This window comes from Aythya ferina (genome assembly GCF_964211825.1).
Source record: "Aythya ferina genome assembly, chromosome: 11".
In the NCBI taxonomy this organism is placed as follows: domain Eukaryota; kingdom Metazoa; phylum Chordata; class Aves; order Anseriformes; family Anatidae; genus Aythya; species Aythya ferina.
In genome coordinates this window covers 5037829-5060000 of record NC_140307.1, presented here as the reverse complement: position 1 = coordinate 5060000, position 22172 = coordinate 5037829, and the positions used below count along the sequence as shown (strand labels likewise).

General features: G+C 44.2%; 1 protein-coding gene across 3 annotated transcripts in view; it reads left to right on the top strand.

The window, feature by feature from the left end:
- LOC311442453 (uncharacterized protein) overlaps positions 1-14076 on the top strand; it is a 26821-nt gene extending 12745 nt beyond the window's left edge. Inside the window, exons 2-5 of one of the 3 annotated variants that reach the window (XM_084531687.1) lie at positions 10327-10380; positions 11962-12018; positions 12340-12549; positions 13302-14076. In XM_084531687.1, the coding sequence (XP_084387813.1) occupies positions 10327-10380; positions 11962-12018; positions 12340-12549; positions 13302-13401 (421 nt within the window). In that variant the 3' untranslated portion in view covers positions 13402-14076. Of the gene's footprint in view, positions 1-10326; positions 10381-11508; positions 12019-12339; positions 12550-13301 lie in introns of those variants that run through there. The other 2 variants (XM_084531688.1, XR_014696656.1) reach the window with 2 other exon arrangements.
- Positions 14077-22172: the final 8096 nt, after the last annotated feature.

Genomic DNA, 22172 nt, shown 5'->3' with positions numbered 1-22172 from the left:
CTAAAATAACCACGACAGGCATAGCCAGCTCTCCAAAGAGTCTGGGGAAAAGGGGTTTCTTCTAAACAGGTGAACGGGAAGGCACGAAGGAGACATGTAAGGACCCTTAAAGAAAAGAGAAAAAAGTTAGAAGCGATTTTTTTTTTTTTTTTTTTAATTCTCCCCCCCTTTTTCTCCCTTTTGCTTTCTTAAAGGGAGGACGCTAAAGGGCTTCGGCTGCTTTGGTTGCTACCAAGTGACATTGCTGCTACGTCACGGGACAAAACATAAACACTGCTGCCAATTTAAATTGATGTATAAAGATTAATGGGAGATGAAGCATACTAACAACCTGGATTATAATGGCAGGAATAGTTATTATTTCTCCAGAGCACATACATGTATCCAGACAGCCATAGGGAACACATGCTCCTCGCTCGAATTTTCTCTCTCCACATAGGCATGATGTGTGTCCACAGTGACATGTTTAATTCCCCCGTGGACTAAACTAATACGATTAAAAAGAAAGAAAGAAAAAGAAAGAAAGGCTGATTAAAAGGGAGAATCAACAAAATATCAACATGCCACGGAAAGGAAGGAAGAATAGATAATTAGAAGCAAAAGAGGAGCAGGTAATTGTGATCTGAAATTAAATATGATGTTTAAGACGTCTCCTTTGTACTGCAGTGAAGATTTCAGATTCATACACATAATAAACACTCAGGTTGTCATCTGGAGGTGCAAATCTGAAAGATATTCCAACAAATGAAGTGCTGGCAGAGAGAGGTATAAAGAGATCTCTGCCTGTCAGGGGTCAGACAGCCTGAGATTGCTTCTAGAGATCTTTTGAAAATTTCACACGATTGAAGGCTTAGGGGCTTTGCTGCGTTCGCATTTCAAACTCAGATCAGCGGGATCACAATCAAAAATAGAGGTCTGGAAAATTTTGATGCAAAGATGGCCACAGGCTTCAGTGATTTTTTTTTTTTTTCTCCCAGACAGACACTCTGACATGACTATGATCCCTGGGATGACAGAGTTGTCAGAAAAGAAAGAGAAAATAGCATCTTGTCTTGTAACTTCCTATCAGTCAAAAGGAATTTAGGATCCTCTTTCCAATAAAAGAGAGAGAGAAGGAGCAAGAGGGGGAGAGGGGGAAGACGAGGCTTTTTTATCAAGCAAAGAAAAGTGAAGAGTTCTGTGTTTTATAATTAATATTCCACACCTAAACGTTTCTGATCTCTTCCCTTTACAGTCCTCCCACCCCATCACCTTCTTCTCCTCTACAATTTCAATTTTAGATCAATTCATGTCCTCAGAAACCCTATGCATAACAGATATAATACCGGCTACGTGTAAATTCATGTCTGATACTGTAAAAAATCTATCATATGCGGTTACATGAAATATATTGCGTTTTTTAACTTAAACTTTATTGCAAAGAGATTATTTTTACAACAAAGATCTCATATCATTAGTGTTTTATTTAAATAATCTAATCGTTCTAAGGATTTTTGTTAAAAGTCTTAAATAAAAAGTCGGAATAACAGACGGAAAGAGAAAATAAAAAGTCTCCTCCTAGGAGCCGAGAAACAGCAAAAGACGGATTAAACAAACGGGAGCTGTGTTAAAACACAGATTCGGTCTATCCCACTTTACAACTCTTTGGGAAAGGTCAGGTGCAATAGGAAGTGTTTTATCATCTCAGCTATTTCAAATTAATTGCTATTGATTTGTTGACCAGGAGGAAGAGGAGTTAACTCAGCTCAGGTCTAATTATTGCGGTTTCGAAAGGAAACGAAGCGGGAAAGTTCCCGAAAGCAACGAGGTGGGGTTGGAAACGGGAACTTGCCGGGGTGCTCCCTCCTAATTAGCTGCGAGGCGAGCCCCGAGGGACCTCGGAGCAGGGGAGGGGTCCCCCCTCTGCGGTTTGCTCCTAGGTGCTGTGCAAAGCCCAAATCTGGAACGATACAAAAAAACCCCTGCCCCGTCTCTCGCATCCCGGCTGGGTTTTTGTTTGTTTAATCTTGTAAACCTTCCCTGGCGCCGGGTGGGCTTCCTCAGGTGAGGGGAGCGCAGGGGAGCTGCGAAAATGTGCCCGTGGAGGTTGGCTGCAGGCATTTCTTGCTCTAGGAGAGAAAAGCAAATATTAAAAAAGAAGGAGGAATTTGTACATATATTTTTTCTCCGCTTATAAGGGATGAAAAAGGGTTTGGAGTAACCGGAGTTTCGCAATACCTTTCGAAATAAAAAAATATCTGCCCTGACAAACTGAGAAGCATAAAATAATCTCTGCAAAACGCCCCAAATGAAGGGGGTTGCACTGCTGTGCGTACGATAAGAAAACCAATATTTTAAAAAGCAAAGTTTCCCATTCTCCCTCCCTTCCGAATTTGACAGCGGCAAATGACATCTCAATAATGCACAAAACATTCAATTTTTTCTTGTCATCTGAAGTGATCAGATAATTTACAAATAACTCCCCGTTTTGCGTGGACCCCACCTTTTCTAAATGAAAGATGATAATTTTAATAAATAAAATTATAGACGAACTTAACGGTGTGAAGAAAAACTTTTGAGATGCTTTTGATGTGCATTTTCCTCTGCTGGGAATATTTCTGGGCGAAGGCACGAAAATGAACCTACGCGGTAGGGGAAGCAATTTCCTGAAGATAATAAACAAGGCTAAAGAATTTAAAATAAAATAAATCGAACAATCAGTGATGGGTGGGTTTAAAGGATGACCAGAAGCATCTTCTGGTGTGGGATTTATTTTCCTAAAGAAAATAATAAAAGATAAGACAGAATTAGGGGGGTTCATGCGTTTGTGATCTTTTGCTCGTATCTGGATGGCGATGTGCTTGCAATCCAGGATTTCGGGTGCAATGTTGGAAATAGGGGAATAAACACAGAAAGTCTGGGAAAACGAGAGTTAGAATGAAGGCAAATTAAATGCATTCGACGGCAGGTGAGAGGGAAAAGAAATAAGTTTAAGAACTATTTTCCTATTTGGAGAAAAAAAAAAAGTATTATTGCACGAGTACAACAATTCGAGTGCCGAATTTCCGCTTCCAGCTTAACAAAGTGCAGTCGGTGGGGGGAAAAGTACAAAAATTGGAGGCAGCTGGAAGCGGTCGAGGTGCCAGGGAGAGCAGCAGGGCTGTGCTCGCTCCTCGCTTTCCGTCCCAGCCACCGGGAGCCCCGGGGGGGGGGAAAGGGGGGGAGACGGGGACGGGGACGGACGAGCCCCAGACGAACAGCCCAGGAGGGAATCGTTGTTTTTCTGGGCAAGGACGCGGGGCAGGAGCTCAACTCTCAAAGTCTTCCTTGGGAAGAGGGAAAAAATGAAATATTAAACATCTGTCTTGCGGGCAGGGCGGGGGGCTCCGGGTCGGTGCCCTCTCCTGCGGGTTTTTGCTGGGGCTGAGGGAGAGGAGGCAGAGATTTTGTATTCCTTTCACCTCAGAGCTGGACAAGATTGTCCTGACAACTGCAAAACGTAGGTGCTCGGACCTTTGTTCTGGGGCTGAGGATTGCAGTTTGGAGGTGGCGACCGGTGGTTGCTTTCTTTTTAAAGCAAACAGATCGGTCCTTCACTGGTGAGAGAGGTTTTGAGGTTTTTGTTTAACAAAGTTTTCACAGCTCGAGTTCTTTTTATTATTGTTGCTGTTGTTGTTATTATTATTTTATTTTTTGGAAACGTGGCCAACAGCTCCCTGCTAAGCGTGGAAATTAATGGGAACCTTTCTGGTGACTCTAGTCCGTTTGGCGAAAGCTTCTCTAACCCGTGTCAGGAGCGGGCGAGAGGGCCCGATCCTGCCTCCCTTACCCAGTGAAATCCACCTGGTTCGCGGCCAGGTCTCTGCCCCTCTGTCTCTGTTTTTGGGTGTGTATTTACATTATTTTACACCCCAAACCGGGCTGCCACCTCAGACCTTCCTCCCATCACTCAACCTCCCCCAGCCACGCAGGACGAGCTCAGCTCCCGCAGCAGGATCAGGCCCCGGCCGGCTATGCCTGCTGGCCGTGACTCCCCGGGCTGGATCCTGCACCCCTCCCGATACCACTGGGGGGGCTGGGGCAGGGATCTCCTCCGGCTGCCACACGGCGAGGTGGAAACAACATCTCTTCCATGTGTCGAACCGCAAACACCTCCTACGGCACATAACGCCTTTTTCATATAGCCGCGAGTAAATTAAATCCTCCTTAAATCTTCCCCTTTGCAACAGGAGCCGGGAAGCTAATACTACATTAATTGAAATGAGAGCTGAGCTCGCTTTATGGGGGGTTTCGCTCGGGTTTTTTCACGGGGGGTGATTTAGGGTTTCTTTCGGACCTCACCTCTTCGCCCCGTCGTGAAACGCTTCACCTCCGCGCGCAAGCTTCGCGCTGGGCTTGAAAGTAGATGCCCGGTGAAAACCTATACGGACGGCCTGCCACAGACAGACACACACACACACGGACAGGCACACAGACACTGCTCCGGGCACGGCTGGGTTGGGAGCGTGCGGTGCTGACACGCACCGCCTGGCATCTGCGCCGCCCCGAGGGATGCGCACCCACGCACGGGCACCCGACCGTTCGTGGGTGCTTTAGGGGTGCCTGCAGGGGGTCGCCGCATCCCCTTGCTTTTAGGGGAGCAGGGCCCGAGTGCCTGGTCGAGGGGGTTGGGGGTGCCGCCGCGGTTATTCCCAGACACCGAAAGCTACTGCGGAGATTTCCCATGATCTCCCTAATTCCGCGTTTTATATTTTATGATTTCTTGCCAGCATCTCAGTGTGTTTCTGTTTAGATATACTAAGCTCCTTGAAATTAATTAACCTGTGGTCAGCAACAAAAAAAGTAATACCGGTTAAGCTATATTCCTTTACAACGTTTGGTCACAGTTAGTTACAGAATTTTCCAGCTGTGAAGATGATGTACACTATTTACTGTAATTGAATTGCTGTTATAACACCTTTCAAGAGGAAAAGTGATACATGACAAAAGTTTAGCCGCCGCAGCGGCCCCCTTTTTATTTTTTTCCCCCTCTTATCTGGAAGAAAAACTTCAGCCGAGCCGCGGCGGCCCCGCGGAGCGCTGCGGAAACCGCTCCGCACCCGCGCAACCCGCTCCGCACCCGCGCAGCTCGGCCCTGGCTCCGGGCGAGGCTGGGGAGCGCCGGGGGAGGCGGCCGGGTTTGTTTCCTTCCGACTCGAAACGGGTCCTCCAGAGCATCAGAGAGATGATTTTGTAAAGTCAATTCAAAGCAGGCTGTTCATTAGATCCCATTATTATTAAAAGGGGACGATCAGTTGGAAAAAATCTATCTAATTTAGAGGAAAAAAAACACACATTTTAAATAATTTCTGTAACTTTTGCTACCTTTGGCGTTTTTGGCAAGAGAACAAATAAAAACCCCGAGGAGTTAGAAGTGTTTTTTCCCTCTCTCTCTCTCTTTTTTTTTTTTTTTTTCTTTTTTTTCTTCTCAGTGCCACATAACAGCCTTTCCTCCTTCAACTTCAAAGAGGACTGAAAGGACAAACATTCTGATACAGCTAATAATACACGGAGAGAAAGAATTTGCATTCCTTAGCAAATATAAGTGCTCATTAATAGAATCATGTATTTGGCTAAGAACATCTTGCCAGTACCACTGGGAGAAAGAAAGTGTTCGTGTGGGAAGGGTTTGAGGAAGAGTTTTGATTGACGTTGGAGGAGCCGCATCTTCCCCCTTTCCCCCAGTCATATGTATTAGGTCAACGATTACTATTAAATAAAAAAAAAAAAATGGGGGGGGGGGAGTAATAATCATAAAGGAACAGATGGGGACAGAGTGCCCTGCGACTCCTGAAAGGCACAGCAAGGACTCGCAGCCTATAAATTCATCACGATAACGCTAATTGCGCTCTCAGGCTGTGGCGCAGCTCTGAGGGGGTCGCCCTGTGGGATGGGGGCTCGCCCGTGGCCGCCCCCGAGCTCTCTGTGGATTCCCTCCTGGTGTTCCCCCCACTGAGCCCGGGGGGTTCCTGCTGCGTGGAGGGGCATGGAGGGGGTCCGGCAGAGACCCCCAACCTCTGGCAAGCTTCTCCCACCTTCCTCAGGCTTTTCTCTCCGTGGACGGCGGCCCTGACAACATGGTCCCGAGTTTTGGCAGTTTTTGCCATTGGTACAGGGCTCAGCAGCCCAGCACAGCATCCCTCGGAGGCTGTCCGTCTGTCCTTCTGAGCAGATTCTTCGTAAAGGTGGAATGGGAAACGGAGAGTGAAATTCAAGTCACTTTTTCTGATTAAACCTTTGTCCATTTGGCTGATCTAAAGGTAACATCAGTGTCCCACACTTGTTTTACCCCGGTTTTACTCTCCCTTACCCAACTATAAATCTGGACATATTCTTCCCCGTAAAGAAATCTTCTCCAAGAGGGAATAAAAACTAAGAGGGAATGAAAACTAAAAAGAACTTTGCCTTTCAGGGGGATTATTTGGGAATCTCTCCTCCTGATTTATGCCCCCAGTTCCTGATTCACACCTTGGTGCAAAGAAATAATATAAAACTACCTGGCCAGTGCAGACTGAGCAGGTTGTGAGACTGCGAGGCTGGACCAGAACCACAGGGAGACATAGGGACCATAACTTGATCTCTTGGGTTTCTAGCATCCATTTTTTAAAATGTTACAATCAACAGTATTTTAAAGGTGCATTATATATTTTGAACTGTTATTTTAAAGAACTGGTGGAGTTCGTAATCGCTTCAGTCTCTAACATCAGCTTTGGATATCTTTCTAGGGACTTACCCTTAATCCAGCCTCAAGGTTCAGAACTCGGTGAAGACACTGAGGAAGGATACAACCCTGCACTGAGAGTTTTACTACATCAAACATTGTTGCTAACGGTTCCCTTTTGTCTTCCTCTGCTCAGGTTTATTTAAAGAAGCTGCCTTTACCTGGGAGTTTCTTCACTTTGACTTGGAAGCAGGATTTTCTTACACATACACATGAGCGTTTTTGCCTTGCTGCCACCACAGCTGAACATAATTTGCCCATGCCTTTAGTGAGACCATATTTCATCAGAGATGCACAAGAATGCCAGAGGAACCACACTAGGGAAGCATCACATGTGGTTCTCAGGGATGGCTTGTGGATGGCGAGAGCAGAAACATGCTTCGGCTTCAAAGAAGTCCTGGGTTTTATTAGCATAATCGGTAGAAATTGTCACTCAGGGGCTTGCTGTTGGTTTAGGCCCAGCGGTCATTGGTCTAATAACCTTCTGACTGAGGTTGGGATTAAAAAGTCAAAAGTTTTTGGTTCATTCAGCAAGCGGGACCCTTCGTCTGAGCACACTGACGTCTGCGTTGACTCTTTGTTCTGCCCCAGTGGTCCCCAGCCCACGCTGGCCTAGGGATAATAATATCAAGAAGGAAAGCACTGTCTTTTTTTTTTTTTTTTTTTTTTCCACTCCCTTCCCCATCCTTTTCAACTCCTATGGCTGTGAGCAGCCTCAGAGGGTCCATAAGGTTAACAAATTGGGAATTTCAACCCCCCTTTGTTTCAGCCTCCCCTGAACCACGCCTGTCGGCTTTGCTGGGGGGGCTGTGAACCCAGGACTCTTCCTGCCTGACAGTCCCCAGACCCCCCGTGCTTGCAGGGCTGGGAGCTGTGGGGCAGCCTCAGCGGGGCCATGCCCCAGGGCGAGCTGCGCAGATCTTTGGGGATGAAACAAAATGTTTCAGATGCAATGAATTGGACATCTGTTTCATCAGAGAGGGGGGAAAAAAAAGGAAAAAAAAGAAAAGATAAATTTCATCAGCTCTAATGAGAGATGCGAAGATATTTTGGTATGTTGATAGGCTGCCTCCTGCTCCTCACAGCTGGAACAAACACTCTACCTAATCTATTGGCTCCAAGGAATGATTTTTTTTTTCCCTGGGTAATACCTTTTCTTCACATCAGAGCACTGAGTATCGGTAGCACGCACTTGATGTTTTTCAGTGCTCTCTTTAGCAGTTTTGGGTCATTGCCAGCCTTCAATTTACCTGCACGTTCCTCTATCTCTAGGCTGTGGATCCATCCTGTGCTGGATTTCGTAGATACAATGACATCTCCCATGCAAGCTATTGTTCTTTAATTCTGCAGCTTTATCTGTGCTAAAAGTCTGTTTTGTTTCTCTGTTAATCTGATCAGGAGATCTGCTTTTACCCCGAATTTGTCCTGTAGGATTCACCTCCTCCAATTGCTTCCCCACCCCATGAGTGTGCTGGGCCAGGCCTGCAGGACTTGGTCCTCCTCACCCCAAGGACATCTCAGCATCACCCATCACCCACAGAGGTCTGTGGCTCAGTGCTTTGTGGCACTCGCATGTGTTGGCTGCTTTATCAAGAGATGTTATCCCTTGTTTTGAGGGATTCCTATTAGCAGCTTCATCTCAGCTCTGAATGGCTTTATGATGTGTTTCTGTACCTGAGCACATTTTTCCCTTTGGTTATCAGTCTGCTTTGTGCACAGGTTTAATTCTTGCTTCTGTATTTGTGCAAACTTCTATTTTCCTGTAAACATGGTGTATTTTCTGGAATATTCTAGAATTCCCCTCCAGCTCCTACCTACTCCATTGCTAGGTACCACTTTGCTCCTAGGTGCAACTCCTTTTGCTTTTATTTGCACTTTCCTCCTTGCAAGAGGTGTCAGGAGGCTGTGCTTTGCCCATCCTCTTTTACATACCTTGGGTTGAACAACACCACAAAAGACTTTTCTGCTTCTAACACAAAACACTGGCTTTTCATTCAAAGAGCAGTGGCTAGCGATGGTAGGAGTAGAGCCAGGATTTCAGCCAGGCTCTTGCAGGCTCTTGCATTACCACATTGCCTGTGAGAGGACCGCTGCCTCCAAGTGGGCGATCGCCCTTCACTGGACCGCAGCTCTTCTCTGCACATCCCTTGCAGCTGCCCTGGCAATGGCCCATTTCCAAAGTGCTGTCACCCATGTTTATTCAGTACTTGTCATAGTACCGTCTTCTGGAAGCAGAAGCCAGTCTGAAGCTACTGATAACAGCTTGTTGTGCTGTTGACACAGTTGTGGAGCCCGTGACTCGCCATATTTCTTGTTTTAGGAGAAGCATTCCAGCTCTCTTGCTGTTTTGTTAAGTCTTCCTTTCATTAAATTGTGCTGATGCCACAGAAAATTGTCAGCTGTCCATCCTTTCCCTAGGCAGGGAATATATATATGTATATATATGTATATATGTATGTATAATCACAGCAAGGGGAGGGAAGGGTCAGGTGTTGCTATGGAAAGAGACTATTAATGTGTGACAGAACTGGCAGTGCGGGAGGTGGGAGCTTTCCCCTGCAAAAAATAAGCCTTTAAAGGGGAGCTCACGGACAGCCCAGACTCTCCAGGGGCACCTGCCCCAAATTTGATAATTTGATAATTTGTTCCTCTCATTATTTCCCTTTGCCGATGGCTCTTCAGCCAGATTTTCATGCATCAAAAAATATCCTAGTCTGAAATAGTCTGGATTCATTCAGAAAACAGATTTCCGTGAGGCATTGGTTTGAATGCTTTGCAAAGGGCTTCATGGCCAGATCCTGAAGGTGTGTATATTACTGTAACTTTCTGAAAAGTCCTGTTTACACCAGATGAAGATCTACTTATGTACAAGAAGCAGCTTCACCCAAAAGGAAAGAAGGGTAGGTATGAAGCATGCATGGCCACCCTGTGTGGAGGACACGTTATGAACTGTGGCGTCTTGATTGCATTTAAAAGTAATAGGATAAAAAGTAGATTTTCTAGTTGAATTTTTCATCTATTAAAATTTCAATTCCACCCCAGCCTGTGTGTTTTTATGTCACTAAAACTGTGTGTTTGAGCTCCATGGGTGTATTTTTTAGCTTTCTCCTGTCCAGGCCCCAATTAGTGATGGAGCTAAAAGCAAAGAGGCAAAGGAGTTTCTTCCCATGAGGCAACATTTTTCAATCCATTTCACTTTTCCCTCTGCTGCCATTCTTCTCACTGACCACAGACCTGCCCCTTGGTGTTACCGCTCCTCACAGACCACCAGGTCCCTTCTGGCCAAAGGCTGAAAGCCAGCACTCAGTGCAAGGGGCAGGTGCAGAGGAGCCCTCTGCCTGTCAGGGTCACTGGCCTGGCACAATGCCTACACACAAGCTCATATGCCACGAGCAATGTTTTATTTTGTGCTGCCTGCCAGTCTCAATTTCAAATTTTTTCAAAATTTTCCTTTGCTACAGGAAACGTCAGAGGACTGTGGATTGGGGACTGCTGGCCTACATAGACTGAGAGTTGGTTTAGCTATTAAAGTATTAACATTTCCTTATGTCTTTCTTATCTGTAGCATTTTTGTTTTCTTTCTTCAGAAGTTGTTTGACTGAGTCTGATGTTTCTGTGGTGCTCTGGACCCTTAAATCCTGGTAAGAAACCATCCTGTCTGACTCCTGCCTCTTTCACATCCTCATGATCCAAACATGCTTCCTTCTCCCAGGAGCACACCTCTGTGCATACAGGAATACAAAGAGGAGTGTAGCTGCCTCTCTGGGAATCACACCTGGGAAAAGGGGTGTGGCCTCATCTTGCAGCATTCAGAAACAAATTCAGAGTGTTCTCCACGACCCTTCTCCATACATCACGGTCTTGGCTGTGGGACCAGCTTTCGGAGAAGAGCCATGGAGCCGGCTGCTGCTTGGGCCACTTCTCCTTTCCCCTAGCTCTGTGGTAACATTTCCAGTGAGCACAGAGGGGCAAATGGCAGAACACTTGCAAACGTTTGAAGGGTTTTTGCTGATCAGAGTTCAGTGCTCCAGTTAGTCATTATTTCATAGCAAAGAAGAAATAGAGCCTTAGTGTTCTCTAAGTGATAGACACGGGGTAACAATCACAGGGGCTCTGGTGAACTTCCCGATATTAAGGCAGCTAAAGTGCTATTCAGATGTAATCCAATCAACAAGACACTACTCTAAGCAAGCTGGGCAGCACAGCAAACTGCGCTGATGAGCACCCAGAGCTCCATATATCCGACGTACAACAGTGAGAATAAAAACTAAAGAAGAACTGGCCTATTTGAAACTTCAGGATAAGGATTAGGGTGTTTCCTGACATGCGATTATCAGTGGTTACTGGTGACAAGGAGACTGGTGAGAAATGGAGGGAGATGATAAACAAGTGCTTGTGGTGTGCCTGGGGCTGACAAAAGAAGTCAGAAAGAAACATTTATATTTTCTGGAGCAAAGAGATTAATTAGTGAGAAGAGCTGTTTTTGCAGCACAGAGAGGGTTTTCTTTACAAATGGACCTGAATAGTATCTTTATAGAGATGGGGGTCTACATGGATTTCTATTTCTTCTCTTGGGAAACCGTGTTTTTTTTGCTAGTGAGGGAAGAGCAATCCAATCTCCTTAGTCCTACCAGGAAATCTATCCCCAGTAAAACCAAATCTTAGTAAAAAAAAAGCTATTTTATTGTTGTTGTTGTTTGCTTGTGTGTTTTTTTGTGTGACAACAAATGCCTTGTTAAAAAGTGTCCATCCACACCCAGCAAGTCCTCCTTGAAGCCAAACACCTCTGCAGGATAAATTTCAAATGGTGAAGGAAGAGTTACATCACCTTCATCCTACACAGCTGTTGCATACTTTACATTTGGTCCCCATTTCAAATTAAAAGGCAATTTATGAGATAGATTGGCTGCTACATTCAACCCACCTGTTAAGATCTTGGCTATTTTTTTTAAAGTTCCCAGTTCAGGGACATTTCCTACTAGACAGAAAAGAGGGACCATTGGCCACCCATTGACTGCAGCAGTGTTATGGAGCGGGGATAGTGGGGCAGGAGGGAAAAAGATAGTTGTAGATGTGTCTAAACAGATGATCCAAGCTGGCATCACTGGTGAAAAAGAGACTGAGATATAATAGGGAAGAATGACATAGGAGAAAAAAAAAAAAAAAAAAAAAAGCATATGGGCATCTGGAAAGGGAAGTTAAGAAGTTTGACCTTGCCATAGGATGGAAGAAAAAAAGGAGTGCAAAGGATGTCTGGAAGAAAGACACAAGAGGCTGAGGCAAGTGATTTGTTGTTTGGTTTTGGGATGGGTGACAGATGGGAGGCTGCAGTGAGGAAGGGGACACAGCAAGGAGGGGACGGGGCATGCAGCTGACCGAGCGGACCTCAGAGAGGTGGTGGAGGGAAGGTGACAGGCGGTGCATGTCGGGGGGAGCTGGGGGCGGCTGCCAGCCTGTGTGGGCAATGGGCGGTGAGGTTGGTAGCAATACTGTCAGGCATAGCAGCCGACAGGAGTGGGATATGGGCAACAGGGCGGCAGAAAAAGCTCTCAGCCCCCACTGCCACCATGGGAGGGGTGAGCTCAATTTTGATCTCTCAGTGCAGTTCCTCAAAAGCTGGGGCCATCTGGACACAGTCCTGTCCCTTGTACAAGCTGTCAGCAGCACCGAGGGATTGCTCTGGCAGCCAGGACTCGCTGGCTTATCCGAGAGACTCCGTGCTCATGGCCAGGAGGGCAGATGGCACCGGATCCACTACAGTGGCTTTGCACCACCTGGTTCCCCTGTTCAGGAGCGTCCTGCAGAGCCAGGTGAGCCTGGCTTCGGGCACTGTGGTATCATTCAGATGGATGGTGTGAGCCACCACACCACAACCAGTAGACTCTTGAACACCTTCAAGAACACAAGCCCTGGTGCAAACGGTTGGCGTGGATGTGCTTATTTTCAGCTGGCCTTACATCAGGCTTCACCTAAGCAACAGCCTGAGGTGGGTGACAAAGCAAAACAGTGAGAAAGCAGCTGCCACAATGCCTGCAAAAGAATATATATGTGCAGCAATTAATTTCTTCAACCGTCTCTCCTCAGCACTTGCTCAGGGGAGACCTGATGCAGTAATTAAAATTTGGGCTGGTGTTTTGAGTTGCCCAAGTAATGAGTATGAAGAATAGTAACTGAAAATGTCAGTCATTCCTGCTCACACACACCTATATATCAGGCATTGTTCTATTCAGGAAATATTTTATTAATACTTAAATATCTCAATAAAAATGGTAGCTTATTATAACACAGATGATAGGAAATTGGTCAGAAAGTTAAATACTTTTGGGTAAGAAAGTGATGTTGTGTGTTTATTATTGAACTTAGAGCTGTGGAAAATAATGTTGAAGATTGCAGCTCTTCAGCTTTCTCTAAAGGGGAAAACAAAACAAAACAAAAGGCTCCAATAAGGATGATATAAAATCATGTTAGAGGAGATAACCTGGGAAGCAAATGGTGACTCTGAATTGGTTCAAGGGTTGGTTCATTCTGGCTGAGGAACCCTGTCTGTTTCCCCTCTCCTCAGGCACTGCCCCCTCGCAGAAGCCGTCTCTGGAAGAGGGATGGGGTCGTGGTCTACTTGTCCATCTGCAGCCCTTAGGAACTGCTGCCAGAGGAGACTCTGAGACTTTTTAGCACTTCAGCCTCAGCCAGAGCAGTGGATTGAATCTCATATGTGCATATATTCCTTCCACTGGAGAACATAAATGTCCAAAAATAAATTACATTAGTTTTTCAGTTAAACTTTAAGAGTTCTCAAGTCCAGGTAAGACTTTCTGGTCAAAACCTAGATCCTGATGTAAGGATCTGGTCAAACACCTAGATCCTGATGTAAGAATAAAAAAGTGAACGGCTGTGAAGGTATTCACAGAGCAAACAGGAAAGCTAAATGAATGGTTTGAACAAACATTTTCTCTGCATTGTATATGGGCTCTCTAAGAATTAATTTATTAATCAATTACTAAGGGGAAGGCAGAAGGAGAAGAAAAAGGAAAAGAAAAAAGACTATAGATTGATATATTTACAACACTTTTCATTTTATTTTGTTACATAGCATGAAAATATAAATAACAAATTAACACACAAGTAATTAATGAAGTATCTATACACACAAACATATTGAATTGGTAGAAGGCAAAGAACAGTCCCTACAATTTAGGTTAAACTATGGTGGATGCACTTTATTCAAAGGAGGCTCCTGCCCATCACCCAGTGCGTGATTATATATCCTGCACATTTGGGACTGCACAAATGTGACAACTTCGAAAATAGATTAAATAAATGATCTGATTTATATAGCACAAGTGTCTCTCATGGACCATCCCAAACTTCTCTGGTGGATAGAGAAAAAGGATGAAAACCACTGCCACAGTAGCCCTGACACTGGTGCTTTAAAAAGCACTGTTATGGTGAATGCGGTTCATGGGAGGGATGTGTTAGATGCAAATATTAATAAAGCAGCTACCAATTTAAAATGCATAAACTGCAGAAGAGAGGAAGCCATTGCAAAACCTGTTAGCAATAAAATTGGAAAGAGAAATGTTGCTCACCCAGCTGGTTAAATGATGATGGAGAGTAAAACCAAGAGAAAAATAAACACCAGATTTAGAAGCACACTGTGTATCTGGTGCCGTTAAGGAAGATCAGCCTGCAACTGCACTGAAAGTGCCTGGTTCCATTGTGTCCAATGTCCATTTGCACAGTGCAGAGCCTCTCAGTCACCTCTCCAAGTGCAGCAAGCCTGTAGTGACCTGGCTGTACCTTTGCTTGCAATGCTGAATGAGAGAATTGGACTTAGACTGTCAGAACAATTCATCTTTTGCATCCAAGATGTGGCCCCTCTAAGGATCTGGAGATAGCTTTACAGTTATTAGCAAATTAAGTTTCAGGAGTATTAAATGAATATGCAGTGAGTGGCCTCAGTACTCAACATTCATTAATTTCAAAACTTTTCTGACTTTTTTTTTTTTTTCCATGCACATGTGAAGTGTGGTAGCATTTGGAGTTAAATTTCCTATTGTCACATTGGAAACCCAAACTGTGAATGCAAATCCCCTGATGGCTTAGTACCAGGTTTCTGAGTCTCATTGCAGGGACATCTTTGAGAATTTGGCCCCATGTTGCAGTGATAAAGTGACAGATTCCTCTTGTACTTAAATTCTCGTGAGCAGAGTGCCTGGAGGTTTGGCTAGTTTGCCAGGATTAGAGTCTGGGTTTTAAAGAGAGTAGCTTATTTTTTCCCCAAACAGGCATAAAAATAGAGATCTGCTTTTAGAGAAAAACAAATCCACAAAGATAAAAAAAAATGTGGAGTAGTCTCATCTGACTGTTGCTCACATGCTCCCAGCTGAGCTGTGCTCCCCTTGTTAAACATCTCTGCAAGAAATGGGCCTGATTCCTTCTCTTCTACCATCAGTTTGAGCAGACAACATCTCTAGAGAAGCCCACTTTCACCCTATTTACTTCAGAAATTACACTCAGGTTTCTGTCTCTTACTGAGCCTGAGTGAATACCTTACCTGACTTACCACCTCAGGCTCCCGTTAGGATCAAGTGCACTGGCTTTCCTTCCCCCGTCCTGCTCTTGCGTTGTTCTGTTGCACAGAAGGGCCTCCTCAGGCCAGGGTCAGGTCCACTACCTCCTTCACTTGTTCGAAGATATCCAATTAAATTCAGTTTAATAACTCTGACCATTTATATGACATATTTCATCTCTGAAGAGATAAAAAAATTATTATTAATAATTACTGCTCAGAGTGCTCCCAAGAGACATGTTCACACTATCACACCCTCATTCCATAGGGAAACCGAGGCAAAGTGTTTTATTGCAGGACCACAGACCAAGTCCTTGCCACATCGCTCAGATGAATGTGATGCTGTGTGGTTTCCTACATGGGGCAAAATCTACTCTTGGTTATAGATAGATAAATTCCCATGTGTCTTGTTTTTTTTTTGTTTGTTTGTTTGTTTGCTTGTTTTGTTTTGTTTGTTTGTTAGTCTGTTGTTTCTTCCAAATATCAGCAGAAGAAAGAGCTGAGGCCACAGAACTGTCAAGTCTCAGCTTCACCCTGGTGTTTCAATTCCTGCTAGAACCTCAACACCTTTGGCCAAAGTGGAGACTACATGTGGTGGCAGCAGGACCTTTTGGGCATGGAAACAATGCAGAGGCCACCCAGTGACTTCCCGGGGCTCTCTGAGTGGGAGCTATGGTGAGTTCAACTAAGGATGCACTCTGGGATGAACTGTCCTTGCAGTCATATCCATGTGGTCATACCAGACTTGTGTGATGGCAACCAGCATCTGGGGTCTCTGGAAACGAGGGTGAGCAGAGGAAAGGAGGCTGAACACCTGCTTCTCCGCTGGGCATCATGCTTCAAACTCCAGCAACCTTTTTCTCCCTTGGTCTCAAGAGGAAAACTATATTTGGAGTAGGGCAACATGCCTTGATTTGAGAAATTTAATGCCTTTGAGGAATCTCCAAAGCAAAATTAGCAAATAGAAAAAATCAGAAAAAAAAAAAAAAAAAAACCACCACACTGCAAAAGCCAAAGCGGGAGACCTATGTAATGTAGTTCCAACATCAAAGGACCATTACCTGTGCTTTCATCTCCTTTTCCTCCTGTGAGTCAAAGGTACAAGATATTACTGCATATTTTAAGCAATTGCTATTTTGAAAGCTTAAATGCCAGCGTAATTCCCCCAGCGGTAACTCCTGTTGTGCTGTTCCAGGCTGGTACTTCCACAGAATGTCTCCCAGTTTTCACATGGTTATCTCCATCTTTGCTTTTGATAGGTTTGTGTCCAATTGCTTCAAGAATTCACTCTGGATTTCAACAGTTTCCTATTCCTATTGACTGAATGGTTTGAGCACACTCTCAAATGAGGTACGGTAATGGCTTTTGTGTGGCATTTTTTATGCCCTACTTTTCCCTAGTTCCCCATCCTTTTCTCTCTCAAGTGTAGGATTATCTGGCTTACATCTAGACTCTTGCAGTTCAGAGCAGTCTATAATGTAGCCACCTGGAAAAGAACATTTCTTTCTTCTTCTTCTTTCTTTTTTTTCTTTTTTTTTTTTCTTTTTCTTTTTTGTTTTTCCATGTTTCTTTCTTTAGCATGAACTTTGCATTTGAGGATTATTGACAAATCTGCTTGGAAAAGATGCATGAAGAAAAACCTTTATGGTCCATCTTGTAGTAAAAAGCGGGTATTTCTTTGCTCATTTGAATGTCGGAGGATTATTTATGCTGGTGCAATGTTTTGAAGAGATAAAATACTCCCCACTGTGCTACATGCAAATCTCTGCAATGTAAACATAAATAGTTGTTGCACATGCATAATCAAAGACATTTTTATAATTATTGTTGGATAGTTCAGTCCTCTAATAGCATCATCTGGTGTAAATCAGTGTAGCTCTACTGAAGCCTGCAAAGCCCCTACCGATTTGTACCAGATGGGACTCAAACTCTTCACTCTAAGTTTAGTCCTTCTAGGGGAAAAAAAAAAAATAAAAAGACAAAGGCCTGATAGTCCTTGAAAATGAAGTTCTTTGTTAATTCATGGAAAGCTAGTAGTGCAAGAGTGGCAGGGACTTTTCTTGATCCGTGTGTATGCCTCAGACCTTATCTAGGGAGAACATTTCTGTGATGAGGGAAAGCACGGGCTTCCGTGCCAAGTCAGCTCCTGGCCCTCTGCTCAGACTATCGCAAAGATTTGCCAGATAATGCCATGTATAACGTGAACTCCTTTCTGCCGGGACTTGGACTAAGACCACCATCTCTTTAGCATAGGCCACCAGACTGCTGCCAGATGCTAAGAATTTTCAGTTGTTCACAACCTGTGCTGCATTTTTAGATACCTAAAGGTGAAGGTCTCGAAATCCAGTTTTCCATCCCCAGAGCGATCTTGTTTCACTGTCATTCAGCATTATCTTTTCTTCAACATTGTGCACAGCACAAAGCACTTTCTAAAGCTATTTTGACACCTGGTTCTCCTCCACCTGAAGACAACAACTGCAGTCCTTTGGGTGTTCCATAGGCAAACTTTTCTCCAAGTTAATGTAAAATACAATACTTGAAAACATTTATTTTCACAAATAGGTTTAGACTACATTATCCAAATAGCTGCTAGTGGAGACTGTCCATGGATGTTCGTGCTGTAGATAGATACTTACTTCCAAATCATTGATGCTATTAATTTGCATACACATATTTTTTCTAACTGACATGAAGAAAACTTTGTTTGCATAAAACAAGAGGTGAACAATTAGGGGATTTTCCCCCATCATTTGAATGTCAATAGCAAAAATATCCATTAAATACTGAGTTACTGCTTATTACAAGATAAAATAATGGCCAACTAAATTTCATCAAAAAGCAAGATTTTACAGGAATGAAGAGGATACACACACTATATTCATCTTTCAAATGAATAAAAGTTTGCATTAGTATAACTGGCTCTTTTAGGGTTTTCTGTGAGATTTTTTCCCGTTGTCTACATTTTCAGTGAGATTCTCCAAAAAAATGTTGGTTTTATGTAAGCTTGATGTGGAGCAAACTTTTTTTTGCAAGAAGTATGAGCTACTGTTAGCAGCTACTGAAGAGCTCTAAGTCCGATGTGGGTTTAATGTTGTGATGAGTGCCATGGCAGAACAGTCTAACAATATAAGCCTGTTGGACATGTCGTCTGGGCTGTCACGTTCAATTTGCACATGACCTCCTGGCCAAAAAATGGGAAAGAAGTGGTAGAATGTGGGACTGAAAGCTTATATTATTGCTTTGACAGCTTCACTCATCTAGAAGTAATGCAAAATGCAATTTATATTTATACTCTCTGACCTTCTGTACAGAGAGGGAAACTATCTAATGATGGGCCATGGTAGAAGAGAAAGAAACAGATCTCAATACAGCTGGAATTTGTCTACATTTTTTGCTTTTCAACCATTCAATTACAGTCAAAAGATAAATGAAACATGAAGAGTGCATTGGTTAGGTAGTGACACAATTATTTTATAGTGAGTAGGTTCTGGCTTTGAGCCTTGGCAAAGGTTGCCATGCACGCCTTGTTTCACTAGATACAGATAATCTGCTTGCTCCCACCGGACAAATCCCCTCTGCTTGTAGGTGTGTCACTGTGCCCATCACAGAAGGAGAAGAACGACACCAGCATCTCGGTACCACTCTTCCCATGCATTTGAATTTCAGAGAGGCCGACACTCTAATCTTATTAACCACAATAAATCAAGTCAGGCCTAATTGCAAAGGGGACGTTATTTGCTTTTGTGGTAAACAGGCACATAGGAAGAAAGCACCACTTCCTTCTCTTCCAAGGAACCGAACATGGATTTGTATCTTCTCAAGAAAAAAAAAAGGAGAAATCAGCTTTTGACTCTGACAGAACTGCTTAAGTAAAGACTGGGTAACAGCTGAAGATCCTTAACGACACATATCAGAGTAGCTATCATCCTGCCATAGCCCAGCATCCTTCAGAGGGCTTCACTGCAGCCATGGCTGTTTATAACAGCATGATTTGGCTCAAAAATTCAGCCTCCAGCTGCATCTGTTTCTCCCTTTTCATTCAAAAGAGGCACAGCATTTGAAGGAAAAGTTATTTGCAGGAGTGAGCATTGAGAGAAGATAACGGGCATGGAAAACAGAAAGTGCAGGTTTTAAACATCCCAGAGTATTTTAGACAATTACATCTCTTTGGATTCATCACTGCATCTCATTGATCCATCCTGCCCTAAAGAGGAGTCGATCCAAAGTCCATTGACATCAACAGTGAGACTTTCAGGAGTGATTGTAGGCTATGAAACAACCCCACAGTTTCAGTGCTCATATCAGCCAGGCAACCACTATTTTTTCCTTTTTTTTTTTTTTTTTCTTTTCCTGTCTTAATTGTTTTAATCTGGACTAACGTTTTTCTTTTCTTTCGTAGACTGAATGATAAAAAACAAAGCAAACAAACAAATTTTATTGGACAAAAATTTCAACCTGATATCCAGCTTTCTTTGGAGAATTCTTTTTCAACGGGTATTCATGACTTCTGCCAAATCAGGGCAAGCAGGATTGTTTAAAAGATACGTGATGACAACAATAAACAATGAAACTGATGGTCAGTGTACAGTGGATATGTCAGAAAAGAATAAAAATGTGGAAACAAAAGCTATAGGAAGGTCATGTTTCATAAATAAATGCAATAAGATGAGACAAGTAAGACAAAATAGTGCAATATGAGAGGCTGAGTGGAAATTAATATGCAATTTATCATTCTTTTGGTTTGGTTCCCAGTAAAAAAGAGTTCTTTGTCCAAACTGTTACTTACCCTACAGGTTCAAAGCTTCTTACCTCTGCACCTTTTGGAGCAGGATCCAATTATCCATTTACAGTTATAATGGAACTTAGAACCTGGGCTATTTATGGAGCTACTTTCCCCAGTCCCTGCAGGCTGGTGCAGAGCTGTGGCTTTCTAGAGTGTGGGGCCATGGTGAAAGCAATGGGCCACACGTGAAGCCCAAGACCCTTAGGGTGGCAAGGGGCAGGCCTGGGTGCAAGTGTGGCTGTGTGAGGGGCACTGGGTGGTGTGAACCTCGCAGTTGGTGCATGGGGTTAAATCAATACCCACCGCCCCTGGGGCTCCCCCAGCCGGAGAGCACTGCAGAGGAGTTGATGGAACCAGGAGGGCTGCTTCCCATCCCTTCTTCTTTTTTTCCAAGTGGGCAGCCAGGATAGAAAGGAGGAGTTAAATAATGAGCTGACCCCCACTGGTGTCACCGTGGGTTTTGCTGGTGGCAGTGGAAGGAGAGGGCTGAGGCCTTTGGTTTGGATGGGGGGGAGGGGACTGCCCCTGGGTAATTGCCAAGTTGCTTTTGCAGACTGACCACGGTGCAGTGCACAGAGCCCCCTCTCACATGGGCACACTTTGCATGTCTTTTCCAGCTGAGTCACTGAATTGGGGGAAAAGTTGAGCAGTTGACCTGGCATTTTTAGAGGACTGATTTGGAGGGGGGTGGGATGGAGAAGGACTATTTCCTCCTCCTTTGTCTATAATTTATTTGTTCCACCATGCTGCTGAAGTGAAGCAGTTAATAGTGATTTTTGTTTCCCTTCACTATTTTTAATCCACAACCCTGCCCTGTACCTGCCCTTATAATCCCCTAGCATGTGCTGGTGACATCACATGGCCGTCAGCTCCCAGCTCCATCCCTGTGACTGTCATTAACTGTTGCAAGCAAATGAAAAATGACTGGGAGACTCGGTGGCTCCCACCAGTGACCTTGGGTATTATTAGAATGACCTCGCTTTGGCTTGACCATAAAAAAAAGAAAAACCTTCCTTGATATCATCACAGGGGCTGGGGCTGAACTGAAGCTGTTTGCAGTGAGGAGCAGGGACAGGAATGGAAGAACCGTTAAAGAAAGCAAAGTAAATGTTATGGAACGATGCAATGGCCATAAATACTTGATCAGAGGCATAGCCCCACAACATTACCCCTTGCCAGGATGTACTGGGCTGTGCTGGGGTCACTGTGCACCTTGCTGGGTTTGTTTTTAAGCTGCTTCTTGTTTGTTATTGGTTTGCTTGGTCTATAAAAAAATAAATAAAATTATATTTAACTCCTCAAGGACTTGTTGGCCTCACACATTTTATGTTACAGTGTACTTCTCCCATCTTACACACACCTCTATAAACAGAGGAAGATACAGACTGGGCAGGCTGCACACTACCATATGCAGTGAGACACACATCAAACTTGTCTTTATCTGTCTAGATACGTACATTTACTCAATGTGCATACACATGTGTATACAGTATGTCTATATATGCATGTATATGTACATAAGTATAGGTACATGTAGAGCATATGTTTATAACTGCATATCTGTGGTTGTGCATTATCCTTAATGTGTGTGAATATGGACATAAAGAGATTAATTCCCTCTATATAATGTATAATTGTGTATATAGCATATGGCAGTCATATCTGAATATTTAATAGTAAAGAATAAGAATAAGAATAAGAATAAAAGAATAAATGAGAATTGTGCCCAGCAGCCGGGCCATGGGGCAGGGGGATGCTCTGCCATTCAGGGCCATTCCGGCAGGAACTTGTGGGCTCTGTAGGGGCAGGGGCTGCCCAGGACAGCCGGCCCCGGTCCAGGTGAGGTGCCCGTGGGCTGGGGACCACTGCAGGCTGCAAGGCACCGCTCGGGGTGGCTGGGGGCCAGGCCGGGGTGCGGCTGCCCTCGGGGTGCATCGCCGGGGGATGGTTAAAGCCCTGGAGGCAGACAAAAGCCACCGCCCGGCCGCTGTCCTGCCTCGCTTCTCTGCTGTCAGCTGGAAATGGATCTGATGCCCTCTGGACTTTAACTCCCTACAAAAAGGGCATTTGATTACGGGTTA